This window comes from Ciconia boyciana, chromosome 25 (assembly GCF_034638445.1).
Source record: "Ciconia boyciana chromosome 25, ASM3463844v1, whole genome shotgun sequence".
In the NCBI taxonomy this organism is placed as follows: Eukaryota; Metazoa; Chordata; class Aves; order Ciconiiformes; family Ciconiidae; genus Ciconia; species Ciconia boyciana.
In genome coordinates this window covers 937,806-958,433 of record NC_132958.1, presented here as the reverse complement: position 1 = coordinate 958,433, position 20,628 = coordinate 937,806, and the positions used below count along the sequence as shown (strand labels likewise).

Here is a 20,628-nt window from a genome sequence, read left to right as displayed (position 1 = left end):
GCCTGGGCTGCGTGTCCTTCTCTGCAGCCAGAGAATGCAGTATTATTGCCATAGTCTGAGGTAACCTTTAATGAGTATGTTCCCTAAGCACACCAACTTTATTTTGTTTGTTTCTTCATGGCTCTGTGCAAATAAAATGGTAAGGACAGGACTACAGAAGGTCAGGGTTTTCTTGAGATGCAGCATGTACATTACTGGCATAAATTTAAACGCTGAAATCTTCTTGGCTGGCATCTCTTCTGTTTACTCAATATTTCAATTTTAAACCAAAGTATTGCCTCAACTGGGATGTGAATAATTGATCCAAGTACAGGATCTCCAAAGGACCGAGTCAAAACTTCACATCCAGTTATATCCAGGGATGGTTGTTTTGGGTCTGGGATCCACAGCTCATTTCCAATTCCCTATCTTGTTTTCTTGGTGTGTTTCCAGTTTGTTTTGTTTTTATTTAACAACATAAACCAAGGAAATAAAAAAAGTTTGCCTCACATCAGATTAACAATATTTTATGTGAATGAAAAGAATGAAAGAACAACCCAGCACACGTGTGTATGGATAACAGGAATATATTTTACTGGATTACACAAAATAAAAATGAAACCCCTGGTATTTCAACAACTGCCTAGAGGAGGTGAAAGAAAACTCCCCAAGAAAAGGCAAAAAAAGTTAGAAACTCACCAGCAGTGATGTTTTTGCTTCTTCCTCTGGAATATGAAGCAGTAACTGTAAGGGGAAGAGAATACTGAACTGGGCAGACACTGGGTTTCTATTCTATGAGGTAAAGAAAGCGGGTGAATAACCCTTCTTAAAAAATGCTGTCTACCACCACCTAGTGGAAGACACCACTGCAGGTTCCTTGACATACATAAATTTATAGTTTATCTTGGGGACAGTCATGACTCGATTGCTGTTCTCCCCCCGAATGTTATATGGAAATAGAGTTTGCAAAAAAAATTATTTCTTTCCAAGAACTATTTCTAAAACTGAATGACATACTTCCTGGTCTGTCATCTGAGTTACATACTTAGTTTTGTCGTCTGCAAAAATGGAGGTAGGAAGACCCAGGAAGAATTTTATGAAGTTTAATTAGTGCAAAGTGCTCTTAATAGCAAATAGGGCTTTTAGTCCAAGGATCTCAGACTACTTTAGTCCAAGTACTCAAATTACTGAGGCTTCAGCCAGCAATCCAAGAGGCAGATGTACTGCTGCGCTTGCTATATTGAAAGATAAATAGCAGGGGTTGCAAAGTTACAGTTGCCTGAATTCACATAATAAATCAATAGGTGAGCAGGAGAAAAAAAAAATCCATATAGTTGCAGAGTTGTTGGATCCCTGCTGTTTGTATCAAGATGGTTTTACCTCCGGTAGCTTTTGGAGAGAGGACACCTTCCTTCACCTCGGTATATGCAAAATATTTTGTAAATGGAGACCAGATTCTGGCAGCCAGCACAGTACAAACAACCCAGAACAGCTTCCCGTGCTCCTCAGACTACGCTGGCCACACAGTATTCATCCAAACGTTATCAGTGATTATAGGGAAGGAATAGTAATAAAGAACGCTTACAGTAACACTAATTCAACTGGACAGCTCGTGATTTGGATGAGAAGCTAATTTTCTTGATGCTGTTATGTCTGGTACCTCAGGGGCTGTACCAGATAAATGAGATTTAACTTGCTGAGTCAGGAGGAAGGCCTGTATTTGGCAGGAGGAGGAGGAGATGGGCTTAGTCACCTCTCAGAGTTCATTCCCAGTCCTCCTTTCAAAAGCACAGCCCCTGAAACCAGCCAAGGGAGAGTCCTCTTAAATCTTGGGAAGAGTGGGAGCAGGAGAGGGCCAGGAAAACAGCATGCATTTATCCTCTCTGTTCTCTTTTTCTGCCAGGTTCCAGCTGCCAATACTGCTGAATCGCTGGAGCCACATCTCCTGACTGAGATGTTGTGGCGGCAGCAAAGGCATTGCAAGAGCCTGTGGCTGACAGCTCCTGACATTTTCACTTTGCCGATGCACATTCACACTGGAATTTTGCTTGCAGCTACCCATCGGATGAAGCCTATGTCATTTGGAGAGACGGACTCCAAGCAGGAGACAAGCTGGGTTTTGCCACCTTGCATCAAGTTCATGCGTGGCTGTTGTTCAAAGCTGTGGCATAAGTGGCAGCTTCTGTTGACAGATGGGTACAGGTAGGACCAGAGCAACTTATTTCCACATAATCTACTTCCAAAAGGGTGTGGACATGGTGCACAAAATTTTTAAGTCCATTAGAAGAATTCTGAAGCACAGAATAAAACAGGTTTTCTTAAGCCACCCTCCACTGGGAGTTCAAATGAAACTCCTTTACTTTGCAAAGAACATGCAGCAGCACCCTCATGGTTGCTTACTCATATCTCAGCAGAAGTGACAGCAGAGAACCCCTGCTTTAATCTTTCATTGCTTGAATCCACTTGCTAGCAATTCAGAAAGAACATCCACAATGTACTTAGAGAGGAAGGAAGGATGGATGTGGTCATTACTTTTATCCACTATCTCCCCATGACTCATTTAATGCCTCATGTGAACTTATAGTAACAAAAACACAGTGATGTCAGGAATGATAGAAAAATGATTGCTGCAGAATCAACCTCCTCTAGCAAGTGCCAAAAGACAAAATAAATTAGCATGGTGCTGAGGCACGAGCTAAAGATCGAAATAGGCAGCACCACAAGCAGCCCTCTACAAAGCTGCTTCTGAAATGGAACTGTCTGAAGCACACTGGGCAGACGCCGGGAATCGTTGTTCGCACACAGCTAGAAAAAGAACAACTCCGAGGCAGGAGGGAGAACTGGGGCAAAACCAAAGCCCAACGGGCAACTTGAGAGCTGAAAACTGTCTGTGGCAATACTTTTCAGTTCCTTCTTTCCCCGACAGCTGAACTAACGCTTGTCACAGGAGTGCAAACCAGGCAATTATAGCAAGCATGGATGCCACAGGGCTGGACAGGCTCACTATTTATAGTTCACTACCAACAGAGCTTTCCCGCTGTGCCGCTGCACACAGGTTAAGGTACAGTCCATGCCTTGAAGGGCTCACAGTCTAAATAAAAATAGAAAAAGGAAGGACTAGCAGCCCCTTCTACGATGAGAGCCAAGACTCAGATATGAGAGGATAAAAAGGAAATACCCAGCAGAGCCTGGAACAATGAACTCCAACTTCTCCCCCACAAATTGACCTTTATTTTGTTAACTCCTTCCCTGCCTGAAGTGCCACCTCTCCACTACTCATAATTAGTGCCAAACAGTCCAATACAGTGCCACTGAAGTGTTCTTGCAAGCTCTGGCTCATCTTGCCACTGTTAAATTATTTTCCCTACAGCTGAGGTGGGAGAAGGGATGTGCGCCTGCCCTTAACTCCCTCCTGAGACCTGGGCCCATGCCCCACTGACAGGGTGGGAAGCATCGGACCAGGACAGCATCCTGGTGCACTGACCCTGCGAAAGGGATGATCAGCTCCCAGGAGTGGAGCAGGCTGCCAGCTTCAAGCATTCGGTGTCTCAGCTCACTGTGGATGCAAGTCAAAGATAGTCTCCTTTATTTCACGGGGAGGATTAAAACAGGAGCTGTTTCTAAGTTGAACTTTGAAGTGTCTTCTCAGCAATTTGGAATGCGGTCACTCAACAAAGAGAAACCTTTACAAATACATTTTTTTTTTTAAATTTGAAGTTGGAGACCATCCACTGGCCTATTTTTAGCCATACGTTTGAACTGGCCATATTACAATCCTGCCTCTGTTCTTGTGCAACAAAAGGCAGAGAGGATTCACTTGACCTGCAGTACTGAATACAGAGAAAATAAGACATTTGTCTGGAAAAGAACCACCCAAAATAGCAGTGAAGAAGTCATGCTGCGACATGAACTGTTAAAGAGTTGAGACAAGAAAAATTAATATTATAGGAGCTGGTAGACTTTTTCTAATGATATATTAATGAAGACAATTGCTAGAAAATTATATGGTGATGCTAATTAGTATTTGTAGGTTTAAGGACCCAAGATCTTTCCCTTTTACACTAAATACACTACATGCGTGAGAGTAAGAAAGAATCCTTGCTGAGGTGAGTTCTCAGCTTTCTTCAGGGATTCTTTCTAAATCCACTTGACTTTTCCTTTGCTAAACGTGGCTTTTAGCTCAGAAACGGATGCTCTTGCATGAGCAAACCCTCCCCTGGCAGCTGGGTTTTGGTCGATTGGTTTGACCACTTGCGTTAAACATGATGCAACACGGTATGACAAATGCAAGCGAACATCAGGATGGAGCACAATGGAAATGCTGCATCCTATCTGACAGGTCAGCAGGAGGGAGAGGAATTATTTGCCCTGGTAACAGCACATGGAAAAGCACAGAGGCAGGGTAGAATGCATTTGCAAGCATCTCAAGTTTAGTTCCCTAAACTTCTTACAGCCCCTCATCAGGCTTTGCAATATCCTAAAGTAGGCAATTATTACTATGTTAATTTTCTGTCTTTCCCCTCCTTCAAGGAGCTTTTCAAGCTGGGGAGAGAACCCAGAAGACATGACTGTGGAGGTATTAACTTCCCACTATCACATCAGCAAGACCGTGTGTACCACACATTTCCAACTGACAAGGAAAGAAAGGTTAAAACCTTGCATGACAGGTTAACAGCATGATTTGCAGCAACAGCTTAAATAAATGGTTGCAGGCACGAAAGACTAGCAGGCAGCTAATCCTTTAAAGACTTGAGAGCAGCTACTACTTCAGTCCAAGTAAATATTTCAAAATAAAATTAATTAGTGGTGACTAGTGGATTTTTTCCTTCATTTTAACAGCCCAGGCTAAAATGGTCATTCCTCCATAGAACTTACGCTTTCAGTGCCAAAACTGCTATTTCACAGGAGCAGAAAGAGTCCTCTCAAAGAAAATTCATTGCAATTTTGTCCTTACTGTAATTGCAGCAGGACTGGAAAAGCTCTATGTGAATCTCAAAGGTTTGTGTTACTGTCAGAGAGGCAAGCTCCAAGAGCAGCCTTTACGCTGCTCCAGAGATGGAGGACAGCATCACGGCTCAGTATCCAACAGAAGTTCAGTGTAGAGGAAGGAAATGTTTGCTTCCGGATTCTTGTCATAAGTAAGCTCTGTCCATGCAGACCACAAAACAGACCTCCTAATAATTGCCTTACTTCAATTAAAACAAGTTTCTTAACACCTTCCTAGACACGGGTGAAACCATGGAAGGAAAGGCCTCAAGGTAACGAGTACCTAACTGGTCCAAACCAAAGTCTGCCTGAGCCTGGAGAAGCAAAACAGTCCATGAAATAATTTGGAAACAATAATTTCTAATCCACAATTAAGCTTTTTTCCCCTCCAAGATTCCGTCTCCCCCTCCCCCGCCTTGACCCTTGGCTCCATCTCAGAACAAAGCCAATTCTCTTGGGAGGGAGGAATCTGTCATGGCCCACTGAACTGCCTGGACTATTTTTAGTTAAATCCAGCATTCCTAAAAACCTCAAGCTGCTTGTGTATTAAGGAAGGAGAAAGGAAACGCTGTACACACGCACATCCACATTTCACACAGGGAGCGCAGAACACAGCAGCTGGCATCAGCTGCCTTGCAGCATGAAAGAATAGCTGGGCTGAATGCAGAGCTCTAGGAAAAAGGCAAAGAACATTTATTTTCACCAGGTAGAGAAGGCAGAAAATGAAGGCACAATTGCTGACTTCCCTGAGCTGGAAGAGGCAAACCAAAAGGTCTCTGCTAGCAGTTGGGAGGCCAGAGAGATCTGAGGGCCAGGCAATTTGCACTTACCCACTAAACTGCCGAGCTCCAGCTCCAGAGTACAGCAATCAGGAGAGTGCCAAGTGGAAAGGCAGGATGAGCCAAGGAGTCCCAGAGGTGCTTTGCAGGTAGAGATCTTGCTGGGAAGAGCAGGACAAACACCCCAAGGGAAGGGCCAGGAGAAAGCTTAAGGAGCAGTTTGGGGAGGGGCAGAAGATTCAGGGATGGTTGTATGAATGGGCTGATGCTTGGGACTTTTAAGGGCTAGGCTGTGAGGGGGAGGAGTATGGAGAGAGCATGGAGAAACTCGTTTAGACCACAGCATAAGCGGAGCATAGCACAAATCTGATTAGAAGGGACAGAACTGTTGTGCCAAGTCATTTCTTTCTGCCCTGCAGGGTTTTAGCGTCATCTTTCATGTTAAGCAAAATCCATATTGCTGTAAGAGTAGCAGTACAGCACTGAGCCTCTCAGTGGCAAATGTTGCTGAATTCAGCTAATTGCAGTTGACAGAAAGAAAGCAAACCCTGACTGCAGGGGCTGGTCTAAGTGTTCCTGCACAATAGGTACCAGAAAAGCACTAGAGATGCTGTTGCAAATTGTGCTGTTTGTTCAAATAAAGCATTTGTTTTATGGCTATATTTAGAACACAGGGGTCATAGCCAGTGTGCTCCAAGTGAGTCATCCCATTCTCTCTCCCTCATCTCTGCAGATGTTTCACACAACTTTTACTAAAATGTTTTCAGGACTAAGACCAGTAACCTGCTGGCCAGCTCAGCCTCCTTACAAACACCCTGCTCTGCAGACAAACAATAGAACATCCAGCCAGGCCTTGTGGATGAGGTTATTGAAAGAGCAAGAGGAAATACAAATCACTGCTGAGAAAAGGTGAACAAGGAGTTAGAAGCTCAAGTTTCCTCTTACTACATCACCACAGGACCAGCGATGGGCCTTGCTCTTCTCCCCATCCCATGAACCTGCATCAGCACAAGCACATGGAGAATCTCATAGAGAAGGATCAACAGTGATGTCAAAAGCCATATATAGCACAAGTATATATAGCACATATAGACAGATGCAAAATCACGAGCCTGTAAAAAAGCACAACATTGCTGGCTCTACAAGCCTTAAAACAAAGAATTGAGAAACTGGGAGAGGGTGGTAAGCCCTTCAGGGCTGTGGCTTCACTTGGACTCAAAGCACTCACACAATCTCCAGGCTGGTGAAACACCTCACCATTCCCTTCGTCACTTCAAGCAACCTACAGAAGCACAATTTCTGCCTCTTCAAGGGTTTATTAGAACCATTTGCACAATGCTTTGGGTAACGCTGGCTTTTCCTATTGCTCCTTTCCACTGCTGAGTTGATCTCCATCCCTCCTATTTTTGCTATGAGCCCCTTTCAGGCAGGCATCCTTCTACAGGATCTCCCAGAAGGGGCATTAGCCATGACCTTGGACATGCAGCATTGGATACGATGCTGGCTATAAACACTTGCTGTCCTCAGCCTTATGCAGTGCCTGAGTTGGCAGAAACCACTGCATTGCTTTTAACAGCATCTCGGGGTGTGAAGCCTCTCCTGGAAGCCCACTGAGGTCCCTCAGCCAGTGTGTGGGCAGCAGGTTGACTCCTTCGCTCTACACTTGAATGTCACCACTTGGTACAGGTCTGCTGCCCGCCTTCCCTTCTCAATGGAAACTGGCTGTGGGAAGTGCTAGAAAATTAGTTACACATGGCATCTTTGAGCCAGGAGCCACTGGTGGCCATCTCTCAGCTGGTGGCATTTGCACCACAACCAGTGGCAAGGAGCCTCCTGGAGAGGTGAGGAACAGACCCCACTCTGCCTTGGGGAGCACAATATGCTATTAAAAATGAGCCATTGCAAGTGAGGAGCAGAGAAAGAGCCATTTGGGATTTAGCATCAGTTTCCAGGGCTTGTAGTCAATGTCTGCAGCTACCCAAGACTGTCTCCACTGCTACCTTGTTTGTTCCCCCCAGTTTATTCCCCTAGATGTTTCAAACAGCTTGTCTACATAAGGAAAGTTTCCCCTGATGTGAGGATGCTTGGGAACTTCAATTAGCTTTGCTCACTCCAGGCAGTCAAAAAAGTAAAAATCAAGAGGTTTACTTAAAATGAGTCTTTGCTTTTATAAATAATACATGGAGGGAATTTCTCTGGGACTGTTGGTAGCTCAGGCCAGAGGACTCTAGAATCACATTTCCAAATGTCTTTCCAGCAACTTTATGGTATTAAGTACGTAATTGTATAAATACACCATACAACAGCAATAGAAGAACATCACTGAGGATACATGAATTCAAGCACTCAAACTAGAGAAAAGCCTAAAATCTGGGTGCCTGTTCTTTCTCCAGAGCTTCTGTGCATAATAATACCCCATCAAGCTATATAAATGCTGACTATTTTTTTCTCCGAGACAGCTGCCTTGCCGAGTGCCCAGAATGGATGATGCTCAATAAAGGAAATAGCTATTCAGTATTATCCTCATTCATCAGTGTTCAGCCAGTGCCTTATTTGTCATTCAAGCCCTGCTCTAGAACCAGAAGCTTCTTCACAGGCAATTTCCTTTTAACCTCACCACTGTAGTGAGTCAGTCCTCCCCAAACCCACAACACCCCTGATGTTACAGAAGGGGAACTGAGGAGCAGAGCCATTAACTGTGGGGTTTGGCAGCAGCATCTGGCACCCAGGGTCAAGGGAAGGATACAGCTACACAGTCAGGGAGTTCAGGAAAGGCAGCAAAGGAGCAAAGCCAGCCGCGCAAATCATGCATGCAGGTCCACAATGTGGCAGGAGTGGGATGAAAATTTAAAAGATCCTATTGTAATGTATCAGCACAGAGGCAGTGAAACAACAGCCCCTTTTGGGAGGAAAGCTTCATCCTTATGTAATGCTTTAATAAAAGAGCTGACTGCACTGATTACACTCAAATCTACACCAGAGCAGCACCACTGCTATGGTATGGGCCCGGCTCAGAGAAACAAAATGTCTGCACTAAAATTTTCCAGTCCCTTGAAATAAATGTAAACTCATGCTATTTTGCTAGACAAAATTGAACCCTGGCTATTAGCTACGCTACAGCTAGACAATTAATAGACATTTGAACATCTAGAGACTTACACTCTGGAGGAAAACCATGCTTAGAATGCAATATGTCAACTCAAAGAATGAAGTCATCTGGATCTACATTTTTCCAGCAGTCAACATACCCTTCTTTCCCAGAAGTGTGTCCTTTTTCCAAATTAGATATAAAACAATCCCTGTAGAGAGGAAAATTTCCCTGTGGCCATCCCTTCTACAGACAGCCCTGCAAGCATTAGGGCAGGGACTGTTCTTATTTATACACTCTGCTGCCTGAGGACTCTGCTTCTGTCAAATAAAAAAAATTAATTGCCTTTCCTCCAGAAATGTCAACATGTTCTTCTCCTGTCCCCTACTTTTAACTTATCCCTCTTAGTCAGCCCAGGCTTCCTAACTTTCTGCATCCTATCAGCCCCACTTGAAAGCATCTTCTCCCTCCCCCTTTTCTTTTTCCATCTAAACTTCCCTTCCATTTCCTCTCCCCTTTCCCAAAATCCAAACACACATTCTTATCCCCTAATATAGGCTGATTCATGGCTTTGCGTCAGCAGCCACGCTCTTGGCCAGACCCAGCTTTAATGGACACATTTCAGCTGCTGCCAAGCAGTATGTGACAACATTGGAGAAGCAGGGCTGCCATTGGCCCAGGGGCCAGCAGCGTTGGGAATGGGAGATGGGCGATGGCCAGCATGACTCAGCAGAGAACATGCATAGTTGTTGCCTTCAGAGATGGAAAGGGAGATCCTAAATTCAATCAGTTATTCCTCAGAGTACAGCACTGGGGCACACACAAGCCAATTAAGTCAAACAAGGGAAGAGATGTCGGTGGAAAAAAAAAGATCTTGGCTCATAAAACATTGGAAGACAATTTTAAAGAGTTCTTTCAGAGCAAGGCATTCATCCAGCACTGTTCTCATCTAAACATCTGCATGCTCTGCACCAACAGTGATACCTGCCCCTCTTCCTTTCAAAAACCTTCAGTCCACATGAGGCACACCTGACAATTCTGCAGTTATCAGTACCAGCCTGCAAGCTGTATTCAAACAGACACTGCTCCTGTTACACTGCACAACAAAAGGAACTGGATATTCAGACCCCGAAACAAAGCAATTAGAAGTCTGGGGTCTTTGCACATTTAGTAAGGACTGCAGGTGACATTCAAAAAGCCAATCCTAACCTTCTGAAGAAGCACTTTTTCCTGCTGCACCCAGGACACTCTGGATTGCTGCACTACAGAGGGTAATCCCAGGTCCCCAGCTCTGCCCCAAAGCCGGCCAAGGGTCCTGGAGAGCAGATGGAGCTGTTCCAAAGCTGCTGGCTCAAAGCCTAATGCTGATTGGAGTGACTACGTTAGCAATTGGAAGCAGTAGGCAACAGCAGATTCAGCTAAAGCCTTAATCTGGTTGCCCAGAACAGTTTTTAGTGCACACAGAGATCTGTGAATGTGAAAAAGACAAGCTTAAAATTTGTACACAGAATATAGCAAAGTTTATTCATATTAAATACATCTACTTGCATCACTACTTGCCACATACTTGTTCTCCAGGACACTGCGTTCATTCCCACATCAGGAGACAGACAGTTTTTACTTTACATAAAATAGAGCTACCAATCTGTTTTCCCTGAATAACATATCACTGAAGCTGGCAAAACAATACAAACTGGATTTATTCAGTACAAACTATAGAGATTTTCTTTTTACTGGTCTAGGGAGTTACACACAAGGACAAAATTATTCCAAATATATGTACAGACAGCTGGAATTCAAGCGTCTCCAGTCTCCACGCTAGTCAAGACAAACATTTTTGGTATTTAGACACTTGAGTCCTGGTCCAGATTCCAATTCTTCTCCCCATATCCATTCAATTTGTTTAAAATAATAAGCAAAATCCTACACCAGTCCTTTTAAAGGATAAGCAGATTTTGCCAAAAGTAAGTGGCATGGGAAACAGTTTGCTTCTGAAAAATGTGTTTGCTGAGTAAATAAGCTTGGTCAGTCTGACCACAGGAGTTGCATAGCAAACGCACTACATGTAAATTATTTCATGCAAGTGCAGTTTCCCCCCTTGTACACACCTGACTTTTGTTACTCCAGACAAGCACAGGACAAGTAGATTGCAAGCATTTCTGATGGACAGAAAGCAAAAGGAGAATTTAACTACAGTGTTTGTCTGCAAAGGTAAACCCAATCTCACTGAAAACTAAAATAAACTCTATAAAACAGTTAGAAAAACAAATATCTTTCCTGCTGAAACTGGCTCTATCTTTGGAAAATTGCTAAATTGCCTTGCCCAAGAACTTCTTACAAGCAACCAGCATTATGTAACCAAAAGAGGAAAAATACAAATCACATGTTCTTCCCACCTAATGTTGCAATCCTTTTGGTCAATTCTGTGTTCAAGTCCCCACCCCCCAACTGAAAAAACCTACAACACCTCAAAACCAGGAACTGGCATCTTGTGACTGATGTACTTCATCTACAATCTTACAGGCCCCCTCTGATAGCCAGGGTAACTAACAGCTCTTACCACCAACCTAATTATAATGCGATTAAATACATTGTTCAATCATCAAAATCTGGGATATCGTCATAGGAATAGCCCCGGTAGCCTTTGGAAGCGTAGTATGCAATGCGCAGGTGGTAGAAGCCTGGGAGAAACACAAGGATCCCAATGATGAGCACGGGGATAGCACGGTCCGTTCCCTGCAGAGAAGAGATATGCAAGTGCAGTAAGAAGAGATCTGGGGGTGAGGTGTCTTCCCTGTTTAAGCCCTACCTCAACTATTCCTCCCTAAGGCCTGGCTAGCTGACAAAAATATAAAAATTCATCTTAAATCAGAAATATCTCAGTTTTCTTCAGGCTGAGCTCTAAGTCCTCTCCCTGTCATCTCCTCCTTGCTGCAGGAAACCCTCAACTGAACTTCTCCTTCAGATAGGAGGGGTGGCTCCTCCTAACCCTAATCACATTACAAAACTGCCAGCCACAGGCTGGGTGCTGCATGCTTGGCTGAGAGCGAGCTCTCCTATCTGTGCCTGGACTGCTTCCGATACTGCTGTTTCCACAACGAAAAGCAGCAGCTGCCAACCGTAAAGCAATTCCATACAGCACAAGGTAAAAGAAGTGTGCCACAGAGGAGCACCAAGTCAACTACAAACAACAGATCCCCTTTCAACGGATCATAAATACTGAGAGATGAGAAAAGTGGTGCTGTGTCCTATATAGCTGTCTGGTATCTCCTACAGAAGTTACCAGATGACCTTCACTAGAAGAGTGATGATCCCAGCATGAAGTTTTTCCAAGCTGACCACTGCAGGGATGTAGCATTAAAATGAAACTGTACCCCAGGGAGGACAGAGAAACTCAGCCCTCCCTGGCAGATCTCCAATTCAGCTATGAACCTGCTCCAGATGTGCTAACTGAAGACAGAGGGCTGTGCTGCCAGAGAAACAGGGCTGTCAGCAAACACCAGCACAGCAGTGGAGGGGATTACCTTCTTGCCTACAGGCCTTTTGCTCTGAATTTCTACACTGAACATGACGGTTCATGGCAGGCTTTGAGGAATGGGCAAGCAATGCAAAACTCATAACAAAAGTGTAATCAAACCACTTACGCCTTTGCTAATGTATCCTGCCAAGAGGAGGGCTCCTATGATAATGAGGAAGGTCCCAATCATGAAGAGCACAACAGCCAGTGCAATTGCCTTGTAGGGGATTTTTGGTGGGCTCTTCTTGAACTGGATGGAAAAAAACCCAAATATTAAACAGCTTAACTCAGCACAGTTCCCCTCACACCACAGCAGAGATGTGAATCCCACAGCTAGCAGAGATGACACGGGACACACTGTTGCAGCAGCTCTGCTGCAGGGCTTTGTAATGGCCCTGCTGCAAGGAACCCTGCGCAGGGAGACCCTGCTGTCTGAGCCAGCGTTTACACCCATTGCTTCCAGACCTGCTCTGATTTTCACCTCCCTCCAAAGAAACGCATCTGACCCTATTAAACAAGCAATCTTGTTTCCAGTTAAGCTCTATGGGCTTTCTGGAGGAGAAGGGCTGAAGCTGTGGCTTGCAGCTTGTACCTTTCTGAGCTGAGGCTGCTCTACTGGAGATGAACAAAGCAGCTGCCTCCCACGCACATGCAAAGCTATAGCAGCCTTTCCTATTAATTCACAGAGCAGCAGCAGAAAGGTTTTCTTCCTCACTTTTTACCTGCAGGTCAATATATCCATCATCAGTGCTGGAAAGCTTGGAATATTTGACTTTGCTACTGGGAATCCCAGCAGTCAGATTTGTACGTGACGGCATCATTACAAGGAAGCCTAGGCATCAGCTAGAACCTGGAAAACAGAGAAGAGCAAAAAAAAAGGAAAGAGTAAATTGGATGATGGAGTCTGAGAGACATGGGTCAAGTTATTTAAGAGAAACAAAAATGTCAAGCCTGTACTAACCAAAAGGCATCTTTGTTCTTTTTCATAAATTAATGAAATAAATCTTTTAAACAAAGCTTTGTATTTAAGCCTAAAATACAAAAGCATGTATATAGCTGCAACAGGATTTGCCAATATTTGAAAGCAAAGTCAAACTGAGCTAGAACTTGTGTTTAAAACAAGATAGAAATTCCGGAATAATATACAATGTATAAACCAGCTCTCATTTTGCAGGGAGATCATACTTCCAGCAGGGAGATGTCTGAGGTCCAGCTATTTCTAAACAGGGACACCAGCAAATAAACCCAAACCAGAACTAAACAAAGCAGCTTTTCAACCAGCCGGATATTTTGCAATAGATCCATTTTGAAAAAAAAACCCACTAAAAGTTAGAATGAAATGGAGCTGTCATTCCCAAGACAGCTCAAGTCATGACTCAGAGGGAGCATGACAAGGGGATGGAGTGGTTAGTGGATGAGGTAACCAAAAAACCAGCAAGGAGCAAAAAGCATAGGTCACTTGTCTAACTGCGAGGGAGGCAGCATTCAGGGCAGAGCTTTATTTAGTTCCACCAGAGCCGTACCCTGCAATTTCACCATGCCGTGAAGCCAAGCCCTGTGGTTTTGCTGTCAGCAGTGACAGTCCCGGGGAGAGGGGCACAGCCAGCTTTCTTCTGCACCTTGGAGCCCAACTTCTCAGGAGCTGAAGCCTGGATCCAGCCTGCCAACGCACCCCTGACTCACTGCGGACACTCACATCCTCAGCTCCTTGCACATCCATGTTTTTCAGATCACGGTACTCAAACACCCCCAAGGCCTCCCACATGCCCAGGGGGTAGATGGGCAGGAGGGGAAGCAGCCAAAAGAAAAATCAGTACATCTGAAGTGTGCCAGATTTCCCAACTCTGCCCCATTTTACTCAAGTACCACGGGACTTCTTACTGACTGTCCCATTATTTACCAAGCTTTTCCTAGAGGCTTCCTCGGAATTATTTCCAATTTACACTTGCATAAGTTGTCCTGCCTTTCCCATTACCTTGCTTACCAACAAGAAAGAGGCTATTAAGGACAGATGCAAAAAAAGAAAACTCTCTCAGACCTCATGTTTAAAGGCCAGGGTCAAGTCCATTAAGCTTCACTCTCCTTGTGCTCTACATTGGTTCAAGATCAAAAACAAGCTCAGTGCTGTGCTCTTTCAGAGGCAAATAAATGGTGAATCATGCCTGTAATCCAAGTTTTCTAATACGATGCGCTACAGCCATGTTGTAAACACAGGCAGAAGCCACACTGCCTGGGGGAAGGCTTCCAGGGTAGAGCGCAGGCTCACAAGGGGAGCTCGCCAGTAAATGCAAACCTGGCACTTCAAGACAAAATCCTGTTTATCCCCTAAATAAGAGCAATACATTTTGCTGCCCGCTCTGCCCAGGAATAAGGAAGTAAGGGGAACGTCTTTTCTTGCCCTTTCGGGAGCTCAAACCTCACACCTAACATGATAAACACACCCGACCCCCCTCCTCCAGACCTGAAATGGTTTCTCTGCTGCTAAACAGGAACTTCACATGTCTGGGAACTCCCCCAAAGCTGCACACCCTGCCTCACACCGCTTCAAAACATCACCGAAAACACACGAAGACTGTTACCTACTATTTGCGCTGCTGAGCAAACCCATCTCTCCCCACCGCTTTGCTTCCGCGCTGCCGTAGAACAACCCAGGAAGTTTATTCCTGATGACAGCAATTTCCTTCCAGGTTATGGCAGCAGCCTCTTGCTGACTCAGCTCCACTGGGTTATTTTCAGTCTCACACTCCAGATGAGCAGCTGGAATTAACAGCGTCCTTAGGCAGGCTGGCACGGACCACGTCCTGGTCACCCAGGCCCACATCACGTGAGACCCACCGGAGCTAATCTGTCATTTCAGGGCTGCATTTGTAGATTTTTTATGACCGAGCATGTTCATACACATCGCTCCTACACATACTTTAAAATAGAGTTGATTTTCTAAAGGAAGATCTGGACATAATTAAACTGTCAGACACAGCACAGCCCTCCATTAGGGCTAAATATGTGACAGACAAGCTACAGCCAGAAAATTATTTCTAGCACCTGGAACAATATTAACACATCAGATGAAACACAGCTGGGGATCTACATCCTCCAACTGCTCCCAACAAGGAAACTGCAGGAATTGCCATGGTTCCTTGTAACTTGTATTAATTGTAAATTAATAAAATACCCACTGGACTTAGAGCCTGACAAGCCTAATCTCCTTAAATGTTTAAAGAATTCCTTAAAGGAATTCTCCCTTCCTCCCCCTATTTCTCTTCTCCTTGGTAAGAAAGTCAAAATATTTAAAGTTATAAAATTCAAAGGCTTACTCTATGAAACATGGAGAACTACACACAGCATTTACTTAGCCTCTGCAGTTTGTTGTTTTGTTTAAAAAGAGAACATTTTAATTTTGATTATTTGGGGTATGGCAACAGCAAAGTAAACATTCAGCTTCTTTAAGGATTTATCCAGAAAGCAGACAGTACGCAAGTCAAAACACAAGTGCGTAGATACTTACATTAAAGGACATTTCTTACAACAGGAGCCTACTCAATTTGGTCATTACAGCTGTAAAAATAAGCAATTAAGCCATTTGGCTTATTTTTACAATGCATTTGAGTAGAATAGCACAAGAAAGTTTGGTAATCCCCACTACAGCAGGAGGTTGCACCAAAAATAATTTGCTTCCAATCACTAACCCAGCTTTACACACATCCTTGAAAACCAGAATCCTTCCCGATTTCATCATGAATCTTTGATTCTTTGCTGAAGCACAGATTTACTTGCTGTACTTGTGGGCACCACAATGGTGATCCTATCTGAGGAGCATCACATTTGGAGTAAAAAAAGCCTCTAGGTTATCCAAGGTATCCACTACAACTGTTCTGGGCAATAACTCAGCAATTGCTGAGAAACTTTAGGGCAGCTAAAGATCTTGCTTTTGAGTTGTTTTCTTAAAGGTGCTGAATTAATCAGCAAGCTAAGACAGCTCAAGAGAATAAATAGGGCATGCTCTGGAGACACAAGACTCAATATGGGAGCTGAAAACCATGCAGGGAGCTCCCTGCATCACAGCAGAAGAAAAACAGTCTATACCATCTCTAATAAAGCAGTGCTGCTACCAATGAAGACTCAAGAGCAGTGGCATTAAGAAATCCTGTTCCCCAGCTTTGAGCAGGGACAAGTTGCTATCACCATGGTAGCCATATCATTCTGACACAGCAGAATTATGTTTCTTAATCAGTACTGCCACCTTGTGAAATTCTTCTGCTAAATCAGTGGGGTTTTCCAACTGGCAAGTTTGCAGGCAGTTTATGCTCAAGATACTCCTGTACTGCTGACTAGTGGGAAGTACACAGCCTCCTCAGAAAAGAAGCATACCCACAGCGCTTAAGAGCCTGTAAGTACTACTTACCACACAGCACTGATCGAGCCAACTAAATTGATTTTCAGTGTTTCTTCATTCATGACAAAGTGGAGTCACTCAGATGCCAGATGGAGGGTAAGGATTTACAGCTAGCTGGTGGCAATACAGTAAGCAAAGAAAAAACCAACCCAGTAGCTGCCTGAAACTGTTTTCAAATCCTGTTTTTCATGATCAAACCTTCAGGGTGAAACATGCTGTAAACCTGTCTTCATCAATAAATATGGAGATGATCACAAACACCCTTGATTAAGAGAGGAATTGCTGGTGACACAGGTGAGTGCACTACACTTGTCAACAGAAGTGTGTAAGGTGGGGGACAACAGCATTCAACGAATGCACCATGCACAGACCTGTCAAGGAGTAGCTTAACATTGATAAGCCAGAAACAGTAGAGCCAAAACCAGGAAGGGTTCATACAGCTCACCATCAGACCAGGGAACTTTCAGTCACTACTACACCGCAGCACATGCCTACACACTCTGAGAGTTCACCGAGCCAGAGAGACAGCTACAGGAACAGTCCCTGCCAGAGGCAGCTCTGGCTTCTGCCCAAGAGAATACATTTTAAGGAAAATCTGTTTCACAAACCTTCTCTGCTTAAAGGAAACAGAATCATGGACCCATTACTTATTCAAACTGTAACCACACTCCTCCATTTCAACACACCTAAACAATCAAAGCAGAAGCTGGTAACTCCAGCACAAGAAAGCACAAGCTTGCCTGTTGCAGTTCCTTTGGAAAAGGAGGTAGGGTACATTAGCGTAGTTTGACAAAGCACTGATTCATCCATCCACATTTAAACAGGATAAAACCCATGAAATTATATCATGAAATTATATTCTTTATTTCCATTTTCCAAGTTTCAGTTAGAATACCAGCTTCAAAAAATAAATGAAGTAAGGTCAAATAAACTCATGGCGTAATTGAACAGCAGCCCTAGTCAACTACAGTTCCACAGGTGAAACTCTAGGAAACATCTTTACTAAATTAAATATTGCACCCCTTCTCTAACACAAGGTGAGAGGAGTAAGATATTTCACCTTAAGACAGCATCTAAGAGATTACTGAAGTATAGGAATAGACTAGAAAACACAAAATTTCCTATTTCCAATGACACCAGTATAGCAAAAAAGTCAGTTGAAAAATATTTACAAAGATATCTACACAGCATGCCTAGCAGTGCTCATACAATGCTCCAATGCACTGAATTGCTAATAACACCACTTCCTTCTCAAAGTCAGTTGTCCTCTCCAAAGAGCTGACCAGATCTCCCCCTCAGTCCTATTCCAGTTAAGAGCCTTCTTGTTGGTCTTCAATCTTTGGAGCCAGGTAGTATTTTAAGTGTCCCATATCAGCAATCTTGTACTCCACAACTGGAAAAAAGAAAAAAGAAAACAGTATTGAGAAGGTTCTTCAGAAAAGCCATTCAGGCAAGAGTTCTTAATGCTGTTCTACGGTGGCAGCATTCTACAAGATTTTTCAAGTAGTGCTACTTCTACTTACCAAGAGGAACATCTGCTGACATGCTGAGCGTTACTGTAGGTGACAGGGGAGTGGCTTTGGTAAAAAAGTTCAAGTACCTCAGAGCAAAGGTCAATTGGACTGGCTCATTCATCTCTATTGTAACCTAGAAAACCATCAGCCAGGTTAGACTTCAATAAACACAAGCTGCAGCAAGTTCCCTCAAGTCTCTCAATTCAGACATCTCAAAGGCAGTCAGTGTTGCTCCCCACTCTGTCCTGCTGAGCACTGCTCGCAGGCCCCAGGGGTAAGGACCTAAAGCTGGCAACGATTTATTGACTCTAATCTATAAGCCAGAGAAATACACAATCCAGTGACCCAGCTTTAGCCCCCAGTAGGTCAGAGGATTAGTCATATTAGTAGAAACCTCAACACTGAAGACACCACAGTAGGCTTAACTTACAGCTTCTTCCTCTTTATCCACATTGCTGGTCTGTGACAGCTTGATGTTTCCATTTCCCAGCTCTCCATTAGCTGAAAATTTCACACCGTCTTTCGCACAGGAGATGACAACTGCATCGCCAATGTGGCTGAGATCTCTACAGATGCGTGCGAATTCAGCAGAAGGCATTTTCACTACGCAACTATATTCTTGTTCCTGCGATGGAAGTGTCACAATTAAACTTCTACCAAGAAGCTTGGTATAGTCACTACACTGGAGTTTGTGTAGTCTTTCCAAAGGAAGTCTGATGTGAACATGGGAAAACACCCATTCCTAAGAGATAGTGTACTCAGTCATCCAAGCCACTACTTACTGGAATTCCAAGCTGCTCCACATCGAGATCCATTAGCTTCATCTCATAATCAGAAACCTTTTCCTGATCTAAAGAAACAAAACATACTTTGACCAAGTGTTTCCAATAAATTATCATCCTGAATTTAAGTTTTGCCCCCCCAAGTAAAAACACCTCAATTATGACAATAAGATCCGCCTTATTTAGAGCTAGAAACCTAAAAGTGACCCAAACAGCCTTTTGTAGGCTGTAAGAGGACAGGAATCTGCCAAGGTCATCAATATGAGGCCTAAAGAAGAGTCTTTCTCTTACAGAGAAAGCATTGGTCAAGTTGACTAACCTTAGATCTCCAGACTGCTTCAAGAGTTTAAGTGTCAGGTGACCCCTCCCATTTCTGAAGTATTCCTTCTCACCTCCCCCATCCCAGCATCTGCCTGGTCTATGAATACTACCTAAAAATATCACAGTAGCAAATTAGTTCCCAAATATAACACTCACTTGGTGCTTCAAACACTAGAGCCAATGTATCCGCATTGTCTTCTGCTCGGAGAGTTATGATGTCTTCATTTCCAGCACATTTCAGTATTTTGGACATGCTGGGCGGGGGGGGAAAAAAGGTAGGTCACTCACAGGATTGCAAGCAGACAGAGCAGGAACACCAGCCCATTGCCTACTGGAGCGTGAAAACAAGGCTAGCAAGAAGCAGTCAGCACGCTCAGACGCAGCACACGGAGCTGTGCAGGAGCAGCAGAGCTCGGCCTCGTCCCCGCGCCACATCCCCCTCGCAGGGCGGCAGAGCCAGGGCCGGGGGGGACGGCGAAGCGCCATGGCGGGCAGCGCTCGGCCTCCCCTCCTCCCCGCCAGGCTTTCCCGCCACGGCGCGCCGCGCGCTCGGCGCCGGCAGTGACGTCACCGCCGCCGACGGGCCCCGCGCGCGCCGCGAAAAACGGCGCGAGAGCTCTGAGGAGAATGGGGGAAGGGCTGGGAAGGGCTGCGAAGGGCTCCGAACGGCCCCCACCCGCCCCAGGAGCCGCTCCGCGGGGACGGCGAGGGCAAAGACGGCCCCTCGCCGCACATCTTCCCCTCACACACCCCCCTCCCGCGGGCCCAGCGGCCCCAGCTCCCCTCAGCGCCTCAGGCCCGGGCCCACTCCCCCACCCCCGGCCTAGCGCCCGGACAGGCCCCGCCGCCGCCACCTGGAAAGGTTGACGCCCATGGCGATGTTGCGGTCGCAGCGGTAGGTGTCGAAGCCCTCAGAGCGCAGCGTGAGCTGCACCAGGGAGACGTGCGAGGAGTCCATGCTCTGCAGGCTGATGCCGCCCGAGCCCAGGTCCCAGCAGGCCTCGGTGATGAGGTCCTTGAGGGCCTCCAGCACCCGCTTGAGCACCGAGCCCTGCACCAGCCGCGCCTCGAACATCCTCGCAGCAGCAGCGAGCGGCAGCACACACAGAACCGGGAAGGACCACTGGCCGCCAACAGCCGCAGCCCGCCAAGCGCCCCTTTTATACCTTCCTCCGCCCCGCCCACCTCCGCGCCGCAGCCAATCACCAGCGGCCTTCACCTCCCTCACCGAAACCCTATCCACGCTCACATGACAGGTCCCCCCGCTCT

General features: G+C 45.2%; 3 protein-coding genes across 9 annotated transcripts in view; all 3 read right to left on the bottom strand.

Annotated features, from left to right (window-relative positions):
- The window catches only part of SLC23A2 (solute carrier family 23 member 2), a 66,684-nt gene extending 59,824 nt beyond the window's left edge, over positions 1-6,860 (bottom strand). For 3 of the 5 annotated variants that reach the window (XM_072846017.1, XM_072846021.1, XM_072846022.1), the window contains exon 1: positions 5,796-6,860. The gene's annotated coding sequence lies outside the window, so the exon portion shown is untranslated. Of the gene's footprint in view, positions 1-678; positions 724-5,795 lie in introns of all 5 variants that reach the window. The other 2 variants (XM_072846016.1, XM_072846019.1) reach the window with 1 other exon arrangement.
- A 3,460-nt stretch (positions 6,861-10,320) lies between these two features.
- TMEM230 (transmembrane protein 230) lies at positions 10,321-15,147 on the bottom strand. Of its 3 annotated transcripts, none has more exons than XM_072846027.1 (4): positions 14,929-15,147; positions 13,072-13,199; positions 12,477-12,599; positions 10,321-11,568 (listed from the first exon to the last, which is right to left on the bottom strand). In XM_072846027.1, exons 2-4 carry the CDS (start codon positions 13,168-13,170, stop codon positions 11,428-11,430), a joined length of 363 nt encoding a protein of 120 aa, XP_072702128.1. In that variant the 5' UTR covers positions 13,171-13,199; positions 14,929-15,147; the 3' UTR covers positions 10,321-11,427. The 3 variants fall into 3 exon arrangements, with proteins under 3 accessions (XP_072702128.1, XP_072702129.1, XP_072702127.1); XM_072846028.1 differs by lacking the exon at positions 14,929-15,147 and adding an exon at positions 13,535-13,553; XM_072846026.1 differs by having other exon boundaries at positions 10,322-11,568; positions 14,933-15,146.
- Positions 15,148-17,376: 2,229 nt separating this feature from the next.
- Positions 17,377-20,518, bottom strand: PCNA (proliferating cell nuclear antigen). The gene is made up of 6 exons (XM_072846025.1): positions 20,214-20,518; positions 19,516-19,613; positions 19,039-19,106; positions 18,687-18,881; positions 18,266-18,389; positions 17,377-18,135 (listed from the first exon to the last, which is right to left on the bottom strand). Exons 1-6 carry the CDS (start codon positions 20,432-20,434, stop codon positions 18,053-18,055), a joined length of 789 nt encoding a protein of 262 aa, XP_072702126.1. The 5' UTR covers positions 20,435-20,518; the 3' UTR covers positions 17,377-18,052.
- Positions 20,519-20,628: the final 110 nt, after the last annotated feature.

Excerpts from the sequence above, each read along its gene's own strand:
- TMEM230 (XM_072846027.1), bottom strand. The coding sequence starts at position 13,170 with ATGATGCCGTCACGTACAAATCTGACTGCTGGGATTCCCAGTAGCAAA. Across the intron at positions 12,600-13,071 it reads ATGGATATATTGACCTGCAG|TTCAAGAAGAGCCCACCAAA; the intron begins GTAAAAAGTGAG and ends TTTTCCATCCAG. Across the intron at positions 11,569-12,476 it reads CAGGATACATTAGCAAAGGC|GGAACGGACCGTGCTATCCC; the intron begins GTAAGTGGTTTG and ends TCTTCTCTGCAG.
- PCNA (XM_072846025.1), bottom strand. The coding sequence starts at position 20,434 with ATGTTCGAGGCGCGGCTGGTGCAGGGCTCGGTGCTCAAGCGGGTGCTG. Across the intron at positions 18,882-19,038 it reads TGGAGCAGCTTGGAATTCCA|GAACAAGAATATAGTTGCGT; the intron begins GTAAGTAGTGGC and ends CTTCCATCGCAG. Across the intron at positions 18,136-18,265 it reads GTCAGCAGATGTTCCTCTTG|TTGTGGAGTACAAGATTGCT; the intron begins GTAAGTAGAAGT and ends TCTTTTTTCCAG.